The 21,844-nt window shown below is 34.2% G+C and overlaps 4 protein-coding genes and 1 pseudogene across 7 annotated transcripts; 3 read left to right on the top strand and 2 right to left on the bottom strand.

The window, feature by feature from the left end:
* The first annotated feature begins 2,775 nt into the window (after nt 1-2,775).
* Nucleotides 2,776-6,544, top strand: LOC140986438 (protein WVD2-like 1). 4 transcript variants are annotated; one of them, XM_073454686.1, is made up of 7 exons: nt 2,776-2,928; nt 4,142-4,526; nt 5,075-5,163; nt 5,284-5,374; nt 5,516-5,587; nt 5,684-5,794; nt 6,100-6,544. In XM_073454686.1, exons 2-7 carry the CDS (start codon nt 4,146-4,148, stop codon nt 6,340-6,342), a joined length of 987 nt encoding a protein of 328 aa, XP_073310787.1. In that variant the 5' UTR covers nt 2,776-2,928; nt 4,142-4,145; the 3' UTR covers nt 6,343-6,544. The 4 variants fall into 4 exon arrangements, with proteins under 4 accessions (XP_073310787.1, XP_073310790.1, XP_073310788.1 ...); XM_073454689.1 differs by having other exon boundaries at nt 2,778-2,928; nt 4,139-4,526; XM_073454687.1 differs by having other exon boundaries at nt 2,797-2,928; nt 4,079-4,526.
* A 410-nt stretch (nt 6,545-6,954) lies between these two features.
* On the bottom strand, nt 6,955-10,522 carry LOC140986964 (uncharacterized). Its single transcript, XM_073455386.1, has 6 exons — nt 10,092-10,522; nt 8,079-8,421; nt 7,915-7,999; nt 7,674-7,760; nt 7,340-7,585; nt 6,955-7,246 (listed from the first exon to the last, which is right to left on the bottom strand). Exons 1-6 carry the CDS (start codon nt 10,235-10,237, stop codon nt 7,173-7,175), a joined length of 981 nt encoding a protein of 326 aa, XP_073311487.1. The 5' UTR covers nt 10,238-10,522; the 3' UTR covers nt 6,955-7,172.
* Nucleotides 10,523-11,648: 1,126 nt separating this feature from the next.
* On the bottom strand, nt 11,649-13,690 carry LOC140986460 (structure-specific endonuclease subunit slx1). The gene is made up of 3 exons (XM_073454717.1): nt 13,457-13,690; nt 13,080-13,186; nt 11,649-12,194 (listed from the first exon to the last, which is right to left on the bottom strand). Exons 1-3 carry the CDS (start codon nt 13,645-13,647, stop codon nt 11,998-12,000), a joined length of 495 nt encoding a protein of 164 aa, XP_073310818.1. The 5' UTR covers nt 13,648-13,690; the 3' UTR covers nt 11,649-11,997.
* Nucleotides 13,691-13,835: 145 nt separating this feature from the next.
* Nucleotides 13,836-17,758, top strand: LOC140986483 (pheophytinase, chloroplastic-like). The gene is made up of 6 exons (XM_073454750.1): nt 13,836-14,029; nt 14,918-15,689; nt 16,509-16,735; nt 16,968-17,159; nt 17,246-17,402; nt 17,482-17,758. Exons 2-6 carry the CDS (start codon nt 14,931-14,933, stop codon nt 17,707-17,709), a joined length of 1,563 nt encoding a protein of 520 aa, XP_073310851.1. The 5' UTR covers nt 13,836-14,029; nt 14,918-14,930; the 3' UTR covers nt 17,710-17,758.
* A 477-nt stretch (nt 17,759-18,235) lies between these two features.
* LOC140985744 (uncharacterized) lies at nt 18,236-21,571 on the top strand (annotated as a pseudogene).
* The last annotated feature ends 273 nt before the right edge of the window (nt 21,572-21,844 follow it).

Below are 21,844 nucleotides of genomic sequence, written 5' to 3'. Positions count from 1 at the left end.
TAGACCAGTTTTGAGGTTGTAGTGTTTGTCATTTGTCTTGTGAAATAATAATAATTTTGAAATAACAAATTTTTTGATGGAGTATATAAATACGTTGATATGTGAAATAAATTAGGGTTGTGTGAAGGTAATATTGGACTGAGATTTTTTATAATTGTAAATTATCTGTGTGTGTCCAAAAGACTGAGAACTTATTAAAGTATTAGTTTAGTTCATTTATAGGGAAAAGACATATCTAAATTAAAGAGAACATTAGATAATCAAACAAAAAATATCACAAGTTTCATTTCAAATTAGACAAATTAATTACTAAGAACAATGATGTGTTGTCAATGGTGGTGAGAGATGTGAAGAACCAAGTGAATTTTTTTTTTTAAAGGAAATAAAATGAAGACTTGAAGTGTGAAGACTCAAATAAACTAAACAAAGTCATAAGAAAAAACGAGGCAAATATCAAATAGATTAATAAATTTCAAATCAAATGATGAAAGAAAATATGAAAATCAGATATTTAATTGAACAAAGAAGTAGGAAAAATAAAAATAATAATAAAAAAAGATGAAAAAAATATTGAATGATTTAAAAATCAAACAAGAAAAAAATTGAAGAAATTAAACTACTGTTATTTTAAATGATATGTATACTATGAAATAATAGTTGTTATTCAATAATTTGTGAAAAAATTATATGTATACATTGATTTATAAATTTATGACTAATATTCATAGTTGGTATACACAAAAGCATGGGCACCCACCGGAATTATTCCTCTCTTGCGTATCTATCAATTTCAGAGACCCTCCACCTTTTTTTACTTTGTTTGATTATTCAAAATAGTACAACCACCAAAATCCAAATATTTTAAGGTGTTGTTTGGAGTGCAACATTATTTATCTCCGTATTATTATCTTATTCATTTTCATATTTATTTGGTCATATTTTTTATTCATTTATTAATTATTTATCTTACAAATCAAATCATTGAATTGAAATTACAATATTATTTTTAAAAATTAATATTATTAATATTTTCAAAAAGACAAAATGATAATATCATCTTATCTCAAATTTAATCAAATCAAACATTATAATAACTACCATTTTCTATTTATTTTATTATTAAAAAATATTATTTATCTTCACGTTATTATCTTATCTTTACCCTTAGGGTGCGTTTGGTACGGGTGATTAGGTGGGTTTATTTTTTTAACACACCTAATCACATGTTTGGTAGGGGTGATTATTTAACCAAGTCTATCCCTCATATGAATTATTAGGTTATATTAGGTGTAATAAAATAATCGCTCATCACCCCTAAGATTATTAATCTCATTCTTAATCCATCGTATTTTTCCAATTTTACAATTCTCCTAAATTCAAACTCATTACCACTTCCCTATGCCGGCCGCCGGCCGACCGTCGCCGACCTCCGACCACCGCCGCTGCCGCTGCCGATGCCGTCGCTGACCACCGCCGTCGATCGTTGTCGCTGCCGCCGACCACCGTCGCCTCCTGTCGTCCGACCGCCGGCCGATAGCAGGACCACCGCCGTCGCCGCCGACCACCCCCTCCTCCTGTTGGACGACCGCCGGCCGAAATCCGGACTGCCGCCGCCCCTTCAGGCCGGCCAACCACCGTCGACGACCGCTGCCGACCATCGCCACAAAATTAGAAGGACAATTTTGTCAATTCATCAAAAGATTATTATTTATCTCATTCTTAAAAATCATACCATACATAATATTATTTTATTTTTATCTACTTCAATCATTCTTTTTATCATTTTTCTCTTAATCATTTCATTATTTTATCCTCCTACCAAACGTAGCGTTAGGGTTTAGGTACTATATTTCATTCTCCTAACTTATACAATTATTTAATTAAATTTGCATTAAAATACAAATATAGCTATTGTTTTTTTGGGAAAAGAAAAACTAAGTTATACTGAAGAATTACAATGATTCCATAATTTTAAAAATAACAATATTTATGTTGGGTTTGAAATTTTTGTGCGAATAACCTTTCATATACTACACTAGCGCATTAATATTTATATTATTTATTATTTCTAAAAATATATCTCATCATATGTATATCTTATATTGAGTGCAATAATTGTCTTTGCTGGTTTGAGCAATCGAAACGTGATGCTTGAGCTGTTGTACGGTTTAAAATATTTAAGTTACACTGTTACAATCAAATATAACTTTTGGTAAAACAGCAATCACTCGATCCTACGTTTTGATTTATCATTTCTTAAAATTTTCATTTTCGTAGTTCGACAATAAAAAAAATTTTGATCATATTCGTCATGTCTCATAGTTTTAAATGTAGTTATTGACTAAAAGAATAAATCTTTTAACAAAATAGTTAATGTTTACAACTTTATTATTTTCCAAACTAAAAAATATGCACTTGTTAATAACAAATATTAGTATTCGAAATCTTTCATTGGTTCAAATTACAAGTTTATCAAGTAGGTTGCATATTTTCCCCCATATTTCTAAAACATAAATTAATATAAAATATAATTTGAATTATGAAAAATATTTTCAAATAATATTTAAAAGGCTTTTTTCTTTATTATTATATTATATTAACAACGTAGGCTTTGATTTTCAATTTTTAAGTGATATATTATATAATAAAATATCCAAAGAATCTCAAAACAAAATTATATCCACAATTTTATTAACGTTTTCGAGAGACAACTGAGAGAGAGAAGAGGAGAATATAAAAATAAAACAAAACAAAGAAAAGGAAATTTGTGGGAACAAAATCATTCTTCGGGAATATATATATATATATATATAGAAAAATCTCCTGGAAAGAGAAAGAGAGAAGTTGGGCTCACGTTTGTTTTTGTTTGAGTCAGCGGTGGTGTTTAATTTGTTGCTCAGATCGGAAAGGGAGAAGAAAAATTCCTTTGTAAGTTTTTTTTTTGGGTTAGCTGGTAAGTTTTAGCTGGATTTCTTGATTTTTAGGCATTCGTTTGCGGTGGTTTGCTGGATCTGCATTTTCCATATCTTTTATTTGTTGTATGTTGACCTCGTTGTCTCCTTGTGCATATACGTTTCTGTGGGTGCAACATTGTTTTATTTGGAATTTGTTTGAATTTCATGGTAATCTGTTACGTGAAATGAGAGCCTTTGAAAGAGTGATCTTGAACTTGTGTTTTCGAAATATGTTTGCATAAATTTTGATCTTTTTTTTTCACTTTTTAGACGCACATTATAAGGAAGTTTTGAATGTTTTGTCATCATTTTTTATGATTTTACTTGGTTTAGAAATGAGGGAAGTTTGGGCGATTTGGTCATTTTTAATTTGATTTATGTTCTTTTCTTTTCTTTATTTTTTCCTGGGTTTTGTTTCCTTATTCATTTATTGGAATTGGGAATCCATGGTGTTCAACTGAAATGAACAATCTTTGGTTTTTAAGTGGGCGAGGAGTTTGCTGAATTTCTCTGCCTCTTGATGGATTAGTAATATCTGCCTTTTTTTGTGAAAAAAGAAAAGAAAAAGAAAAAAAGCTGCAAAATTCATGTAAATTTGAATGATGGGCTTAATTTCTTTTGCTCAATGCTCTTGGAGAAAGTCTTGCGATAATGATATGCTAAGATCGTGATCTATTATTCACAAGTATTTAAATTTATGGGAAAATTGTTTGTTGCTTTTTAAATTTCATTTCACTTAGGATCATGTATTTGCCCAGAGAAGGGTGATTTAATATAATATCGATAAATTTGAAAAAGTTGATTGGATTGAACTAACAAATGATATCAACAAATTATTAAGCCTTTTGAATTCTCCCTAATTGATTGAATGATGTTCCTTTTGAAAAGTATATAATTATTGAATTCTGTAACATCTCCATGTAGAAATACACCTAAATAAAGATCATGGTTATTACATTTTAATTATGCTATTCAGTCGAAGTTGTTAGGTTTCTTCTATTTCCTAGAGAGTTTTATTTTAAGATCTCAAATTTAGCTTTCCAAAGGCTGGGAGCATGCTTTATTTTTTTGGGATATTGAAAAACTCTTTTTCATTCCATGAAACCATCCTCTCTCTTTACAAGAAAGGATATCTGAAGTATCAAAAACCCCAAGTCATTTGATACATTGGAGTTGTTTCCAAGCAGGAAGATGGGGAGGAATGTGGCTGGTCTACACATTGACCAGAAGCCCGGTGCTGTCAATTTGAAGTCAAATGATGCTGCACCAAAAGATGCACCAGAAAGTGTTGATACAAAGGATTATGAGCTAGAGGATAATACTTCAAAAGGTATCAAAAGCATCAACCATGACCCCCAGGAGAAAAAAATGGATGAGCCTCAATATTCAACCGACAAAAAGTTGAGCTCGCTGGTGAAGCCTGAATTAGGATCTGCTGTCAGTGGGTCAAATAATTCGAATTCTTTTGAAACTCAAGCACCTGGTCCTGAGGGTGAAACTAATGATTCGGGTGAAAAATGTTCACCAAAGTCTAATGACATGCATTCTCCAAGTGATGCTAAGAAGTCACAGGTAAATGCTTTAAATGTCATGTTGTATTTGTATCTCTTCTCCATTCGTCTATCACTGAGCCGGGTTCAAGAGAAACAGGATAAGGGGTTGTCAGCCCATGACCTCTTGAGATAAGGAGTTGCTCAGCTAATCAGCAAACTATTCTGAACTCTAATGCATTATTAGTTTTTAACTTCATCCACCTTATGTTTTTTTAATGAAGATATTGAATTTTTAGTATGGTGCATTGGTATGATGAGAATCCTCATTACTTTGACATTCATGTAAATAGTTCATAGTCTAAGATATTGTTGGCTGTTTAGTGAAGTTTTATTGTGTCTTGATCAATCGTGTTGGCAATACTGGATAAGTTGCACCGATATGATTTTACGAAAACAGGAAGAAGAAAAGGTCACTTCAGATTTTGGTTTCATGGTATTTAATGTGGTTTGTGCCTATTGAGAATTGAAAGGCTGCCTCTTGTCAGTGTTAGATTTAGTAAAGTGATTTTCACTTTGGCTTAAGTGGAAATTACCGTTTGGCTCTGATCTTGGCCATTTTTGTTCCAGGCTAACTTTCCTTTTATGCCAAGGAAGCAGCTGCAACCTCATGACACTAAATTTTATGACGAAGATGATAATTGGTCTTTGGCATCCTCGTATCCTTTGTCTGAGTCTTCCTCTTCTTTTTCCTCGTGAATTTTCCTTTTTTTTGCCTTCTAATTTCTTTTTCTCTTTATTTCTTGTTTTTGTAATGTTAATTTCCTTAGCATTGGTAGCACTGCCACGTCACGAACAATCAAATCCCAAGTCACTGTAGCAGTGGCTCCATCATTTGTTTGCGTGGATCGTGCAGAGAGACGGAAGCAGGTACTTCTGATTAAGCACCGAAACAGATTTACTTTATGTTGTCATCAATCTCATTTGTTCTTTCTTTTAACAAAATTTCCTTAGTTTTGACTTCGCCCTCCTTTAATTTTCCTTATTTTTATCTGCGCCGTCCATTTTTAGTTTTATGCTAAGTTGGAGGAAAAACACAAAGCTTTGGAGCAAGAGAAACTTGAATATGAAGCTAGAACCAAGGTGGAGGTTTACTTTGTGGCAGGATTTTTTAATTTGGTGTTGTATACAATGTGTTCTCTATGTTCTAATGTTATCTATGTTCTCTTCTGGCTTTAGGAGGAAGAACTAGCAGCTATAAAGCAGCTGAGAAAGAGTATGACATACAAAGCAAAGCCAGTTCCAAGTTTTTATCGCGAAGGACCTCCACCGAAAGTTGAGCTTAAAAAGGTATTTCAGCCTGTATGTAAGATTTACGTCATATTGACACCAGACAATATTTCACTGCAAGTTTTCATATGATATCTAGACCAAGCAAAAATTGAACAAAGGAATATCCTGATAAACTAGATGCCTCATAGCGTATTTATGCAGATTGTATCCATTTCTGTAACATCTGCCAAAACCTTATGATACGAGTTCTTGGAAAAACGTTTAGGCCTTTCATGTTACCCATTTTCTGATGGTAAAGAATCCACTCTATCAATCTTTTCCTTATTTAAAAATAATTACGTGACCAGTTTTGTCGTATGCAGTTGCCCGTGACCCGCGCCAAATCACCAAATCTAACACGGAGAAAGAGCTTTGGAGATGCAGTGAGATCATCTCCAGTGGAAAAGGGACCTAGTGGGCGAGCAACTCGTTACAGTGTGGGTGTTTATAAGGAGAAGTTGAGTGGTACTGGAAAATCCAAGGATCATCCAAAACAGTTGAAAGGGACAGTGGAAAATTCTCTTGCCAAAGAACTGGGCGGTGCAAACATTTCTGTTGAGTCGTGATTTTCTTCTGTAGTTTCAGTTTGACGATTAGAGCACAAAAAACTCTCCCTAGTTTTGTTGTATTCTGGTAAGGCAACTCTTTTACCGTGGCGAGTTGTGAAAAGTGATCTAATTTATGAGCTGTATATGTCGTGTAATTTACAATTGATTATGTTTCCTTAATGTATTGGGTACAAATACAATGCACGTTTAAGATGTTTTATTATTGTTATTATGCACAAGGGCTGCTTTTTGGGGGACAAAATTTGCTTTTGAAATTGATCTCACAAGTTATATCTGAAGGACAGATCGCTTTACGTGAAATTAAATAATATATATACAAACATAAATCGATCAATGGGAAGGACAAGAAAATGATAATCTATTATTCATGCAATTATTTATTATCTTTATATTATATATCATTCATAGTCATGAAATATCATTTTTGAAAAAACAAACAGAATCATAGCATAATAAAATAAATTTTTTTGTCTGGAGTAACGCAACGCAACAAAAGAGTCAGACTTCTGGAGGATTGAGTTTGATTTAAACTAAAATAGGAATCATAAGGTCTTGCATTTTATTGTGAGGAAAAATTAAATTGATTTTCAACCGATGTATACGAGAATGCACAAGAACAAACAATTATGTTTGATTTATGACTGTAAGATATCGTGCTAGCAATACAAATTTTGCTGACTTAGCTTTGACCGAGAATATATAAAGCTCAAGCTTCGTAAGTAGGTTTGAAAAAGGAAACATGAGGGTTAATCTTCTCATATAAATAAAAGCTCCAATAAATGTTGAGATACTACCAGTTGGATGATGAAAAGTACAAATACGACAACTCAGAGATCAATGCAAAGTTTCTCAAAACAAAACGAAATCATAATAGGTCCTGCCATATCCCCAAGGGCACAACCTGCATTAAAAAAAAAAAAAAAAATTGATTAGACCTTGAACATGGATGAACTTAAAAGGAATTTTTCATTTCCCAGTTCAGATTTACCCATACCAATCCATTGACCAGTTGAAGGGCGAATGACAGCAGCTCCTATCCCAGCGCCAATGGAAGCAAACACGAGCGACGCACTGCACCTAATCGTGGTAACATAAATTTTCTTTCCAAGAATCTGAAAATTTTCTGCTGTACTTACTGTATCACCACTCGCTTCTTTGTTTTTATACATAGAAGTAAAGAATCGATAGATATCAATGCCCACTTGGACAACCCATGATGCCAAAACTCCAAGAAAATGCCCTGTTTAAAAATGGGACAAAAATTGTAAACCAGCATTCTGTTTCAACCAAGTTAAACGAGATTCGTGCGGAGAAGTTATTTGAATTACCTCTGAAAGTGGTTCTGCTGACGCAGAAAACATAGTTTGAAGTCGTCATTCCCCTTCCAGCCTTCCGAGTGGCTGACTTTGGAGCATCTGCAAGAAGTAGTTAACAGTATCATTCCAGCAGTTCAATACATTTTATATTTATTAATAAATTATGTTTCATGTTAAAAAAATGCATTGCATCGGATGATGAAAGTGATGAGAAGTAAATTGATTTGTATTGCATGATCTGGGAAAAGGGTACCTTTGAGAAGTTTCCAAGCCATACGCTGCGAAATATAGTGAACTGCGAGTCTTTCAAGAACACGTCTTGTCGTAACTACAGTGGTCTGAACCAAACCTTCTCTTAGTATTAGTCTGACATTTGAATGGGCACAAAATTTAAATTTAGAGAGGGAAAAAGGTCACCTCACGACAAATTTGTTTCACGGACTTCTTGAAAGGCACAATCAAATCCACACGAGCCTCGTATGGATTTTCTTGCAAAAAATTGCCATCATCCTCTTCCATTGGTGACTGAGGCTCCAAAAGGGGCAAATAAAATAACACAAACGACCTCAATGAGGTCAGTGCAAGAGCTTTCCAATGAAATGCTGAAAATAGCGGTTTCATTTCAATGTTGTACGTTTTCGTACTGTGTTTCAGCGTGTTGTCCCGAAATATACTTCCAGATGGAGTCCATATATTAGACTGGTAATCTTCACCAACCGCCAGCCCAGCGTCGCAGCAAGCAATGTGTGCTTCACCATTGCTGGTACACAGACATCATTACAGAGATATGTCAAAACCAATACGTTATCAGGTCAACAATGAATTTCATTGAATTTTGACAAAAATTCATGTTTCATCAGTCCAGTCATACACTGACTTGATTAAAAGAGAGAGAAATACTGATAAAGACAATGGTGACTTCAAGTTGCAATAAATGAAATCTCCGCCACCCATTCACAACCACAATCATATGTTGCAAAGAGATACAACCATTAATTATCAGGCAACCAATTACAAATTTATTCACGAACACAAGCATACAATAAAGTTCATGTGAGCTGAAACCAATCATTTTTTTATATAAGCAGTAAAACATCTACTCATAACAAAAACAAGTACACGGATGTGTATTCTCACTCAAAGGTGACACCTTTACAGGGATGATAAATCAATAACCAAATCGGTAATATAAAACCCATTTATTGAGTACACACAAACACTGATTGCATAGATAATCAGCCTATATACATTTACACACACATTACACATTACATAAATGTGTGTGTGTGCGCCTAATATTCCAGATTGGTTCATTCTTTCAATTGTGGCCACCACTGCAAGAACCTTCTCATGCTCCTTGGCAACATCTTCTCACTTCCCATCACCTCGAAGCTATCGCTGCACGTGTCTAACACCCTCGATGAACTAATAATCAGCTACACAACAATGAATTAGCTGGGGAAATAGCAGCACGCCTCTAGGTTTAGTTATGAAAGATTTCCATCCCAGTAATTATGAAGTGAAATTCATGATTTACTTAGATTAATGGTTCTTTTAAGCTCATAAGTTCCAAACAGATGCTAAAGTAGAATCGATCATTAAGGGGGAAGTGCTACCACTTAGTTATCTGTTTGCATTTCTAATATATTGTTCATAAGGAGTAAAATGGAATTAAGACGGCTGAGAATCCCCTTCAGTAATTCTCAAATGTCAGACGTCATACATCAGGCTCTAATTACCCGCTCCTATCTTCATCTTGTCCGCAAGTTCATTCCATTCCCATCACCAGCTGATATTTTTCCACCTAATAAATGATGGGAGGAATCCAAAGGATGCCAAGGCTAATCCTACTGTCCTCGTATGCATATAAGTAAAGCTCCAAGACAGTGTGATGACTCCAACAATCATTCAGTAATTTCTCTTCGACTATAATCTTCATAGCTTGGCTTGATCCAGTACGGAAGAAAGACAGAGTTAAAATCCAAAGAAGATCAACCACTATTTCGTGTGCCATGGCTCCAACTCAACTATGTTTCCCTCAACTTTATCATCGTATGAGCTACTATTTCCAGACTTCATATTTGATACTAAGAAGAAAACTTAATGAGGAGGTATGTAAGTGGGGACTCGGAATTTGAATAAACAAGTCACTTATTCTCTTAACAATAATCATAATAAAAACAGTACAAACAGCCCGAGGCTATAGGGAACGGCTTTAAATGAAAAAATAAAAATAAAAAAATTGATGGATAATTTTTCAAAAATATACCATCATCCCAAACAACAATCTCTAGCATTTTCATAATTCGGCACATTCTACTACTTCGAGATCATATAACTAGCAAGCTCTCTGTATTATAAAAGTCGATATAAAAATACATGCCAAAAAAGAAAAAGAAAAAGGAAACTTGAGCTCAAATACAAACTCACCCGAACAAAGCCCTGTATGCAAAAGGTGCTGAAACAGCGAAAGAGGCAGCAAGAGTGTTGGACAAAAGGGATCTCGGATGAACCTGTTGACCGCTAAAGCTAGGATTTTTTCTCAGAAAATCCAAAAGTAACGCCACACCCGCCATTATTCAGAGTTTTTTCGATTCTACAAAAAAAAAAAATCGATACAAACAAAAAAATTTGTAATTCGCTCTCCGACCCAACTTTCAAATCGACAAATTAAGGAGTATAGAGCTATGACATCTCGTATGCATTAGCATTCGGCATAGATTAAAAGGGGTGCGGCCAAAATCAAATCTTTGTGCAATTTGCTTGCGGATTTTGATGGAAAGTAGATCCTAGATTACTAGGGAAATTTCGGTAAATCCTTCCCCATGGCAAAAGCAATTTTGGTCACCTATATTTATCGATGTTGGTCAAGACAAATTTCAATTTAATTTTTTTTCAATTTGAGTTCATACAAAAATATAAAAAATAAAAATAAAAATAACGGATTAAAATTAATAAACACCAAAATATGGCTAATTAAATAACTGTTCCGAGATTTAAAATCATACCAATATTAAATAATATTTAATTGGTTGTATATGTATTTAAAAGGAGTTATTTAATTAATTTATAATGTTTTTTTGTAGTGATGATGTGTAATTTATTAAGACAATCTTAATTATATTAAGGGCCACCGAATTTGTGAGAGAGATAAGAAATGGGCCGGCCCAGAAATTTTAAATCGAAGGAATTAAAATGTTATTGTTAATCTAAACATGATCTTAATAATTTTGAAACATGGCTGTTTATTTAAAATTAATTAGTACTACATTTATTACTTTATAAATATAAATTCGAAATTATTTTTAATTTTTAATAAATAATTAAAATCATTCTATTTCATTTCAAATTTTTTGTTTAGTTCACAATTATAATACTATAGGAAATTTACCTTTCAAGAATTTTATTTAACTAAGTTTTCTTCTAAAAACATATTCATTTATTCATATATATGAGATTCTAAAATTTAATTCCATCTATAGAACGCACTTAAAATTTAAAATTCTAGTTTTAATATTTTGAGATAATATGTGATAGAATTGAATATCTTGTGTGTGTTGGAATACATTATATACTGATGTATTAACTTTTAAATTATTATTGTTATTGTATATGAAAGAAGCATATTTTTCATTAATTAATATGTTCAAGTATATGTATATATATACTACTAGGACTTTCTACATATTCAAATACAAGATGATGATAAAACCAATTTCCGATAGGCAAAGACGTTCTCATGTACATGTCAATATGAAGTGCCTATTTGTATTTGAGATGATATGCAACTGTAGTCTGCCCAAAATGTCTGATGCAGCTCTAAAGAATGGCAAAACACAATGAACATGCACCAAACCTCATCAATCAGGAGACTGGATTCAACATAAAATGCTTATCAATCAAGATTTCAAATCCATAAAAGTAACAAGATGACTGCAGCCTGCAGATTAATCTGCTAGTTCATTTCAATTAAACAATAGTGGTATTTTTTTCAATCCATAATGTAACATCAATGTCCTCATTTCGCTTATTTATACTGGCATGATTCGATCTTGAGTTCAAATATTGACAAAAAGAATTTCACAAATCTCTCGATGATAAAAATATTAATGCACAAGGATAAACTTATTTGATATTTAAATAATTATAATACACATATATATCATATGCTATATGATATTTATAAATGACAACCATATGCTTATGAGTGCTCTTTGCCTTTCGAAAAATATTATCGAGCTCGTTTGGAGCATTCTAATTCCGTAGAAGCATTTCTGCTAGTAGGAGGAGACTTGCCAGAAAGACTCATTTGAAGAAAGTACCTCACCGCTGACAATTATACCGGAACAAGATCCAGATGCCAGTGGATCTCCAAATTACTAAAGTCCACTGAATCCTTGACTTGATTTAGAGCTGCATTTCTGTGTTGCAATAAAAAGAGCTTGGCATCATCTGCTTGCTCCTCGTTCTCGCTACTTCTTTTCCGTGTTACTTTTCTTGAAAAGCTTTTCCACTTTGATTCAACTTTACAAGCTACACACGTCCAAAAAAAACCAGTAAAAAATTGACCACTTATCAAAACAAGCATCATATATCAATCATCCATTATAGACAGTATTCATTTCTTGGATCAGTATGGGCATCAGTTAACCTCTGTAATCCTATTTAGCAGGGTTGAAGATTATTGGATAGTTGATTGATAATAAATTCGTGCAATCATACTAGATTGCACCCAAAAGGGAAATACTGACAGAACATTGCATCTTAATTGGAGCGATTGCATATTTACTGCCAAAGCTTAAAGCCTATGATAAACTGGAGGTGTTGCAACTTATATCGAACTAAATTTTTGTGGATATATTACTGTCGATTTATATTAAACTCAATTAGAAACTCCTAATTATGATATAAATTTAAATTGACTTGTGTTGCTGAATATTTAAGTATCCCTCTTGTAAAAGGGCTCGCGCATATATTATTTACATATCAATGATGCACAATTTCCCCAAATTCTATACTTTTCCGCCTTTTATAATTTAGAAAATGTCTGAAATTATGTGTTTCTCTTCTTGTACTTAATTCACACAATTCACTACAGTAAATAATTACTTGTGCTAACTGTTTTGCTTTTGATAGCTTCTGAGGTCTAAACATGCAGGTTGATGGTAGATCGCATTTGTGATGACAAACTGCTTAGACTTTGATGGCAAAAGAGGCATAAGGCCGGGTTATGAATCAGCATTGAGCATCTAAAGATAAACAACATTGGATAGCATAATAACAGCTGGATAGCTGTTACAAAACACTTAAGCCACCTAGGAAGATCATCATAAAACTTGCAAATAGTGATCACCACATGCTATGAGGATGCAGAAAATTAATGAACGTATGCAACCAAAATATAATGGGATTAGTTACCTGTGCTTTTATTTCGAAATCCTTGAATAAGACATGCACAAATCCAAGGCCTTCCAGCCCGGGATGCTTTTGCTCCACCTTTTAACTCACCGTTATGTTGCTTCAAGCTGTAGCAAATGTGAGTGAGAAGTAAAAGAAGGAAAATTAACACCATTAGAAAAGGAAAACGTCTACTTACTCTGACAACTTAGAACCGATTAAAGAAAAACGAATACAAAGAACAAAGTTCGAAGAAATGTGGTGAAAAAACAGACAACAAAAAGAACCAAATGTTTGGCAAAGCGCTAATTCAATATTTGTTTTTATTGCTGTCGTCATCAAATTAAACCAAAACCCCCGTAATCAACAATCATAAATCGAACAATAAAGGCATTTACCGGCGAGAAAAATTGTTGGTGACGCCGACGTATGTTTTGACGGGTGGTTTGGAGGACAGGATGAGATACACGACCCATCTCGAAAGTTGAGCGAATGGTTTTACTTTTGGAGAAGAAAGGATTGGATCAGAAGTGGATTGATGGGGTTTCAGATATTTGAATGTTCTGGAGAATAGCCTTTGCCTCGCCATGGCCTGAATTTACGAAGCCAGTCATCAATAGAAATGGATGAAACTGTTTTTTTTTTTTTTTTTTTATAAATAATTGCTAAATAAATTATTATTTATATTTTTATTTTCAACATCTTAGACACGTGTAATTTGTCGGGCGACGGTGTTCACAGATTAAAATAATATCATTGCGTGTACTCCAACTTTTCGTTTTCTTGGAGCAACGCAGCAGTCCAGCTTTTCCACGCCAAATTAATTTGACACTTCAAAAATTCAGAAAGAAACCCAATTGTATTTGTACCCCGTTTTTCTGTCCTCCTCGAGTCTTGTGGAACATCCCTTCATTTATTATTGTAGTCTCTCCTGAAAACTGGGACGGTTACTCCGGGCTTCCTTAAAACAGGTAAAGATCGTGTTTTTATTCGATTAGATTAGATTAGATTAGATTAGATTGGGCATGGGTTAGTTTAATTACAGTCAAATTCTAAAATATTCGTTTGGTGGGCAAAACTGTGGTGCTTTAATGGGCCTCTGAGTTCTTTTTTATTTCTTTCGTTTTTCAATTATCAGATCAGATGAAGCTTTACTTTGATTAATAACGTTTTAGTGGCTTCGTGTGTTAAGCATATGAGAGTATACGCCAGACTGTTTGCTTGATAAATATTGCCATGGTGAGCAAGAATTCAAGTTTAATAAACTAAATAGTAGACAGCATAGATTCTTGAAGTTTGTTTCAGAAGAAAAAAGGAAGAGAGAAATTCTTGGAGTTAAATAACCTTATTCACCCGAAATCAGGGGTGAATCCTCGTCTAGAAAACATTGATAATTTTTTTAAGTTGAATATTCCAATTATGTTGATTCGGGCCAACGAGAATCGCTCCCAGGCCATTCGTTGGCCCGAATCTTGAATTCCCCTCTGCCCTCAATGACTGAATTGATCTTTTTTTCCTCTTTAACTTTTTTCGATATCAAGACTGGCTTTCCTTGATCAAACTGCAAGAATTTTAATATTGAGTTTAGGAAGCTTGCTATATTGGTCTGTTGAGTGATATACTGCTCCATAAAATAAGAAATGATGGTAAATTCTTTAGAAGAAATGAAAGAGTAGATTGAGTCCTAATGAGAATTGATCAAGGGGTTTATATATATATATATATATTAAATGAGAATGAACATAAGATCTGCTATAATTGTGGTGCACTAAAGTGTAAGCTTTATCTTTCTAGCGTCATTGTTGTGGGATGGGTAGTAGCTAAATTGTGCTGACTTTTCATTTGTTTGCTCATCTCAGATAGCTAACTTTGATGATGGAAGTTGTTTCTTGCCACTCATCACAGTGCCGATACATTCCCAATCTCAAAGGTGGTATATCGGGCTTAAATTCACACCGCCAAGGGTATCCTATTGTAAGAGAAAAAGGGATCTTTAGAGTTGTACTTAAATCGACATGCAAACCGTCAAAATATTCTCGCATGCATAATCTGAAATCAAAGAGAACTGACCAGTGCTGGCCTGCTGGAACAGTTTGCTCTATGAAGAGACATAAACATGTTAACACTAGTGTCTTAAGTGAAACTAGTAACTCTTATGCGCTTTCTGGAGAAGAGGGTGAAATTATTGTGACTGGTAGTGGGCAATCAACACCAAAGGTCTTGATTCCTAGTTTGCCGGACATTGCCAATGGCGATCAGGTCTCTCCCATTAGCAGCTGTTTCTGGGAATGGAAGCCAAATTTATGTGTTCATTATGAAACATCAGGGTCTGAGAATGTAAACTCACCACCAGTGCTTTTCCTTCCTGGCTTTGCTGTGGGTTCGTTTCACTATGAAAAGCAGCTTAAAGATCTTGGCCGTGACTATAGAGCTTGGGCGCTAGATTTTCTGGGTCAGGGAAAATCTTTACCATTGCAAGATCCTACATTTAGGTCTAGTGCTGGAAGTAAATCTGTGTTAGATGGAGAAAGTAATGCTTGGGGTTTCGGTGATGAAACTGAAACTTGGGCGAGAGATCTAGTTTTTTCCGTTGACTTGTGGAGGGACCAGGTTCGCCATTTTGTCGAAGAGGTACCTTGAAACTTTTTGCACTTTTACCTGCTCGACGACATGTAGATATTCCCTCACGGTTGATGAAACATATAAGAGTGAAACTATTTACTTAGTTTGATCCCCCATAACCAAAATGTCGTGGAGTTTTTTTTTTTTTTTTTTTTTTTTTTTTTTTTTTTTTTNTGTAATTCAGCCCCTTCATCCTTCCTAACAGTTTCATTTGTGCATTGCAACTTCTTTCTTGACATTCGATACTTAACGTGCCGTTCATGTGAAGGTGATTTTTTAATTGACTACTTTTGTGTGAGGGACACTTCTCTAATCCTGATGCCTCCTTTAGAACTTGCCATTAGTTTAGTTTTTAATTGCTGAGCTTATATTCATTATGCACGTCTCACCGTCATTATTACTTCATTAGTCTTTACTTACATTTGGCTGGCTGTTCTTTTTCCTTGATTACTGCTGCACTTTTTCTCTAATGAATTCTATTGGGCTTCCATTGGCTTACTTGTTGCCGGAACTTTGTTTTCTTATTTACACTTGACCATTGAGCAGGCTCTGATTGGGCAAAAGTTTATTGCCCATATACTTTATATTTTTGCTGTTAATTTTTTGGGCTCTCAATCTGGTGCTTCAGGGCTTTGATACAGATGACACCGACACGGAACATGAAATGATGGCATCTTTAAATTTAAAATCATTGATCATTTCGAGTTTAAAAAATCTTAACATTTTTATAGTCATTGATTGTTCAATTTAAAATTATTTTTGTAGTAGAAATTCATCAGAGTAATCTGTTCTTGAAATATATGACTGTATAATATGATGCTATTGCAGGTGATTAAAGAACCTGTTTATATCGTGGGAAATTCACTTGGAGGCTTTGTGGCACTCTATTTTGCAGCAAGCCACCCTGAGCTGGTGAAAGGTGTGACCTTGCTCAATGCAACTCCTTTTTGGGGATTTCTCCCAAATCCTACAAGATCTCCAAGATTTTCGAGACTCTTTCCCTGGGCCGGAACATTTCCTCTCCCTTCCAATGTCAGGAAGCTGGTAGAAATTGTGTCAGTTCTATGAACCTAATTTCTTTACTAACTTTCTATCCTCTACAATATGCTCTAATACTTAGTTTTATTTTTATACCTAAAAAGGACGTTACTTTGTTTTTTTTTTTTTTTGGGTTTGCATGAGAGTTGGAACTTGGAAGAGAAGCTTCCATGCTCATTTTAATGAATCAGAACATATTTCTTTTTTGAATGATGACCCGTGAAACTTTGGAGTTCTTTGTTGTTTTAGATGGCAGAAAATTAGCGACCCAAAAAGTATCGCAGAAATATTGAAGCAAGTATATGCAGATCACTTGACGAACGTTGATGATGTGTTTTCTCGTATAATCCAAACGACACAGCATCCTGCCGCAGCTGCATCATTTGCCTCAATAATGTTTGCTCCTCAGGCACAGCTTTCTTTCAGTGAAACTTTGTCTAGGTTGGTTCTTGATCAGATAAAAAAATCCAACATATATCTCTTGTATCAGATGATATGATGTGCCTTAGTGGATTTGATGTGAATAGGTGTCGAATTGAGAATATACCGGTTTGTCTGATGTATGGAAAGGAAGATCCTTGGGTGAGACCGGTGTGGGGTTTGCAGGTGAAACGGGCATTACCGGATGCTCCATATTACGTAATGAGCCCCGCTGGTCACTGTCCTCATGATGAAGTTCCCGAGGTACGTCGTCTACGTATGTTATGTCGGTGTTCGTTTATGTGGATAAAATCAGGACTAAATGTAGTTGTTGGATTTGCAGGTGGTGAATTATCTTCTACGTGGTTGGATAAAGAATGTGGAATCAAAAGGCAGCGCAGTTCTGCCTTTGCTTGATGATTTAGAGAGCGCCGAGTATAATAATGTGACCAAAGATTTGGAATTTAGCAGGAACGGATCCAAGAAATCAGTACGGGTGCAATACCGTGGCAATACCACTTTTTCTTTCCGGGAATGGCTAAACTTTCATTTCAAGCAAAGGATTCCATGAAATGTCCACCAACATAACAGATACAACATGTGCACGCATACTTTTATATANTTTTTTAAATGATTTTCAAATTCTTAATATTTGTGAAATAGGTACGGACGGAGTATGGTACAAAAGCACAAAGCCATATATAATTTTGATAATTAATTGGAACATTTTTCCTTTAATAATTAAACTTTTATGGAGACATACTTTTATCTTATAAATAATTTAAATTAAACAAGAAATAATCAATCAAATGCTAATAATGACTCAGAGAAAAATTATAATTATTGTCTTCATATTAATTTATACAAATATTAGCGTAATGAACTAAATAAGTATTAAGGTTTTTCCTTCAAAAAAAAAAAAAAAGTATTAAGGTTTTTGAATACTCCTTAAAAAGGGCTTTTAATAATTAAAAATATTGGCTATTTCATTGAAATCAAAGGCCCGATAAATTATAAGCCCATCCCATCTATAAATATAAGCCCATCCTCAAAATTCACTTCTCCAACAAACATATTCACACAGGGGACAGCGCAGGGTCACATCCGTACCTTACGTGCATAAAATTTCATGTTGGAATGAATCTGTGTGCGTGTTTGTTCCAAAAAGATTTTTTTTCGATTTGATGATGTATTTGCAACGAATTAGACTGGTGTATTTGTTTGATTTCGAGCTCTGAATATTGATCGCCTAATCTCAGTTTTTATTTTCGATTTTTTTTGGTATCGCCACTTCTTATATGCATGTCATATGGCCTCAAAAAGTTTTCTTGTTACTTTAGAGGGCATTGCTAAAGGCTTTAGGATGGGAAGAAATACTTGGCGGAGAATGAAATCGTGCCGAGGTTCCAGAAGGGGATGTTGTAAAATTGACAGATGATGTAATCAACCACTAAATTGCACCAGAAAAGATGGATGGATTTAAGAGTGTTTTGAGGACGCACTCGCATCTTCCAAAGATTTATTTTTTTAGAGATAGTGGAAGAAAAAGGAAAACAGACATCGCAGAAGCCGAAAATAGTGATCCAGCAATTTCATCTAAAAACTTAAAGTCCGTGGAGAGTGGTTCTATTCTTTCTGGTATTCCATTACCTGCGTCCTCCCCATGAGCCAAGACCGGGAGTATCTTTGTTTTTGAGAAGGCTTCTTTGGTACTGGCGAAAGTTAACAAGGTAAGTGAATTTGAATGCTGCCAAAATGGGGAGTTTGTAATTTTACCACTGTGTGTGCATTGTTTTTGTCGTTGGTATGAACCGGAGGATTTCATTTGTTGCTTTTTTCATTATTTCAGATATATCAGATAATTAATCCCGATAAGCATGCTGGTTTTATGAAAAAACATTACTTGGACGAAGTGATTATAGGCCTGATATTATTCATGAGGTTAGTAGCTACCCCGTATTTCAAGGAATTCAACCTCTAACATTGGTCAGTGTAATGTCATGGATTAACTGCAGCATGTAGGTGTATACTTATAATTTAGAATTCTTGAAAATTTTATTGAACTATAATCAGGATAGCCTAGTATTATGGTTAACTATCGGTGATATATAACTTTAATTTGTGTGGCTTGCACATCTGCATCTGACCAATCCTTTCTTCTAATGTTGGATATAAACAGGTTCTTGTTCGTCTTTTGGAAAGCCGGCTTAATTTGGCTGGTGGAATACAAGCTGTATATATTAAAACCATTGAAGGACATCTTATCAAAACTGGAACCCCTTCGTTATGTGTTTCAAGAACATTGAAGGGATTTTGTGCTATGATGTGTGAGTTTTCTGTATTAAATTCCTATAAATTTTCATTTATAACCAGATTTGTATTCGCAACATTGAGTCAATTTTCATCGTCCTTACTATTTACGCAGCCCAGCTCTTTCAGAAATTAAGCATCAAAGGTTCAGGAAGGGGTAAGTGTTGAAAGCTATTACAGATTATTCAAAACCCAGTTGCCATCCACCTTCCAGTTGGTTCACACAAAATAGGTAAATTGGTTGTATTTTATCAACTTTTTTTTTTGAGTAAAATTATCAACTTTTTTACTAATACTGAAAAATTGATGTCAGGGATTTCCTCTACTTCATCAAAAGCTGTGAACTTATGGGAGTTTTTTGATACAATTGTCAATGACCGTCCTCTGGTTTTTTTGGTATATTTTATTCTCTCCTGGAAAATTCTTTTGATAGCGTAGCCTCCTTAGTCTATGTTGCTTTAGATCTGAAACTGAATGCTTTTCTTAGATCGGTGCGATGGCTCATGGGAAGATAGACAGTGAATATACAGACGATTTTATCTCAGGTAATTTCTTCCCTATCGAAAAGTATGTAAATTATGTTTCAGTCATGATTATTATTATAGATCAGTGATAGTGTAGAATTTGTTGGGATGGAAAAAAGTGCTTTTTGTTAATTGGGTTATAGACTTATAGCTGACCATTTGGATCAGTTTTGCCAGAAATAGTCAAGAACAACATTGAGAAAGCATTCATCATACTGCCTTGAGTTTCGATGTTTAATGTAAAGAAAATATATGAGTAGTTGTGTATATATGACAGAATCAATTTTCCTTCCAATGCTAGACTGTTATCTCCACTCCCCAAGATTTATTCAGAGGAAACCTGTTTTGTAATGCTTGTCTCAACATTTAGGGCGGGTCATTATTATTTAACTTGATCCTCTTGTTAGATCTTTATCGATTGAGCATTTCAAGTCCCAGCCTCACGGCTATTCTTGATGATTCCAGCATATTATATCTCGTTTAATTTAGCTGCTAGACCATACTACCTAAGTTCTACCTTTAAGAGGAGTTGAGAAAACACCAAATGAACAGTATTTTCCATTATATTTCTCAAATTATAAGTCTTAATAGAGGCAGTTATAACGTCTGGTGTTTTTTTAGTGCCAAATTACTACAGGGTGTTGTAGAGTTCTAAAAACTATAGTGTTTTGGATTTAGAGGAACAAGAACTATGAGAAATGCAAGTGATAATTTAGAAGACAATATGGAACCCAGGTAGGCTCGAAATGTCTTCAAGGGATAATAACTTGCTGTTTTAGACGAGATAAATATTCACACCAACCCGGACTAATTACCTAATGACCTGCTTGTTGAATGATGAGTTTGAAGCTATTATCGTAAATGACAATTTACCATATAATATAAATATTGGTTGCTAATGGTTTTTTATGGTTCACTTTGGCCTTTTTGTGCTTGCAGTATCTGGACTTCCTTTGAGTGCCAGACTTTGCGTGAGCCGTATATGCAATGCATCGGAGAGGCAACTTAGGATTGAATAATGTGTAATTATTAGTACCTCCAATGTGTCAATTCAAAGGGAAGGCACAGATGGTCTCCGAGAATCGACTAGGGGGAGAAAGATAGAAGTTGTACCAGGGACCATAATTTGTGAACTTTTGAACCAAAAAAGTATCATGATTGTAGTTTGTAGCGTAGCCAGCTGACTTTATACTCAGCATTTGCTGCTCTCTGATTCTCTTGTTAACGGTTTCATCGATATGTAATATTGGTTGAGAAAGTTTCAACTTTTGTTGACGATCTACTCTTGTCATCTTTTATTGTTCATATTTCTTCCAACCTACCTCAGATGTCAGTTAGATACGAGGAAAATATTTTTAAAATAATATTCATGTGTCAAACTCGCTACTATTTAAAAAATCAAACAAACGATTCACTGAAAAATAATTCATTCAACATTCGGTGAAAACTTTATCTTAAGAAATTTGTGTAAATAAAAAATCGATTCGTACGAAAATATCAACTCTTTTGAACGCAAATAAATTATCTTCTAAATATACTTAACTTATTTTTACATTTATCAAATAAGCATGCTTCACAATCCCCGATTAATTTATTCAGATATAAAATTGTTCACATTTATATATTAAATGCGATAATAATTTACATACATCGAAGTTCCGCTACAAAATTAAATGAGTATGATTTTGCTGAACTAGCTGCGGTCAAACAAATTGCTCTTATCACGCCCAACAAGTTATGCCAAATTCAGGTTTCTCTGTATTCTTCCATTATTCAAAACACAGTTTCGGTTATTTTGTAAAACATTAGTTTTATACACAAGAGTACACAAAATCTGCATATTCGTAGGACTAAGCACTACACCATTCAATA

The sequence above is a fragment of the Primulina huaijiensis genome, chromosome 10 (genome assembly GCF_012295235.1).
Source record: "Primulina huaijiensis isolate GDHJ02 chromosome 10, ASM1229523v2, whole genome shotgun sequence".
NCBI classification, from domain to species: Eukaryota; Viridiplantae; Streptophyta; class Magnoliopsida; order Lamiales; family Gesneriaceae; genus Primulina; species Primulina huaijiensis.
This window is presented reverse-complemented; position numbering and strand designations above follow the sequence as displayed.

Excerpts from the sequence above, each read along its gene's own strand:
- LOC140986483 (XM_073454750.1), top strand. The coding sequence starts at position 14,931 with ATGATGGAAGTTGTTTCTTGCCACTCATCACAGTGCCGATACATTCCC. Across the intron at positions 16,736-16,967 it reads AGGAAGCTGGTAGAAATTGT|ATGGCAGAAAATTAGCGACC; the intron begins GTCAGTTCTATG and ends TTGTTGTTTTAG. Across the intron at positions 17,403-17,481 it reads CTCATGATGAAGTTCCCGAG|GTGGTGAATTATCTTCTACG; the intron begins GTACGTCGTCTA and ends TTGGATTTGCAG.
- LOC140986438 (XM_073454686.1), top strand. The coding sequence starts at position 4,146 with ATGGGGAGGAATGTGGCTGGTCTACACATTGACCAGAAGCCCGGTGCT. Across the intron at positions 4,527-5,074 it reads GTGATGCTAAGAAGTCACAG|GCTAACTTTCCTTTTATGCC; the intron begins GTAAATGCTTTA and ends TTTTTGTTCCAG. Across the intron at positions 5,375-5,515 it reads GTGCAGAGAGACGGAAGCAG|TTTTATGCTAAGTTGGAGGA; the intron begins GTACTTCTGATT and ends GTCCATTTTTAG.
- LOC140986964 (XM_073455386.1), bottom strand. The coding sequence starts at position 10,237 with ATGGCGGGTGTGGCGTTACTTTTGGATTTTCTGAGAAAAAATCCTAGC. Across the intron at positions 7,586-7,673 it reads CAGCAGAACCACTTTCAGAG|GGCATTTTCTTGGAGTTTTG; the intron begins GTAATTCAAATA and ends ATTTTTAAACAG. Across the intron at positions 7,247-7,339 it reads TTCAACTGGTCAATGGATTG|GTTGTGCCCTTGGGGATATG; the intron begins GTATGGGTAAAT and ends TTTTTAATGCAG.
- LOC140986460 (XM_073454717.1), bottom strand. The coding sequence starts at position 13,647 with ATGGCGAGGCAAAGGCTATTCTCCAGAACATTCAAATATCTGAAACCC. Across the intron at positions 13,187-13,456 it reads ACCAACAATTTTTCTCGCCG|CTTGAAGCAACATAACGGTG; the intron begins GTAAATGCCTTT and ends CATTTGCTACAG. Across the intron at positions 12,195-13,079 it reads ATTTCGAAATAAAAGCACAG|CTTGTAAAGTTGAATCAAAG; the intron begins GTAACTAATCCC and ends GGACGTGTGTAG.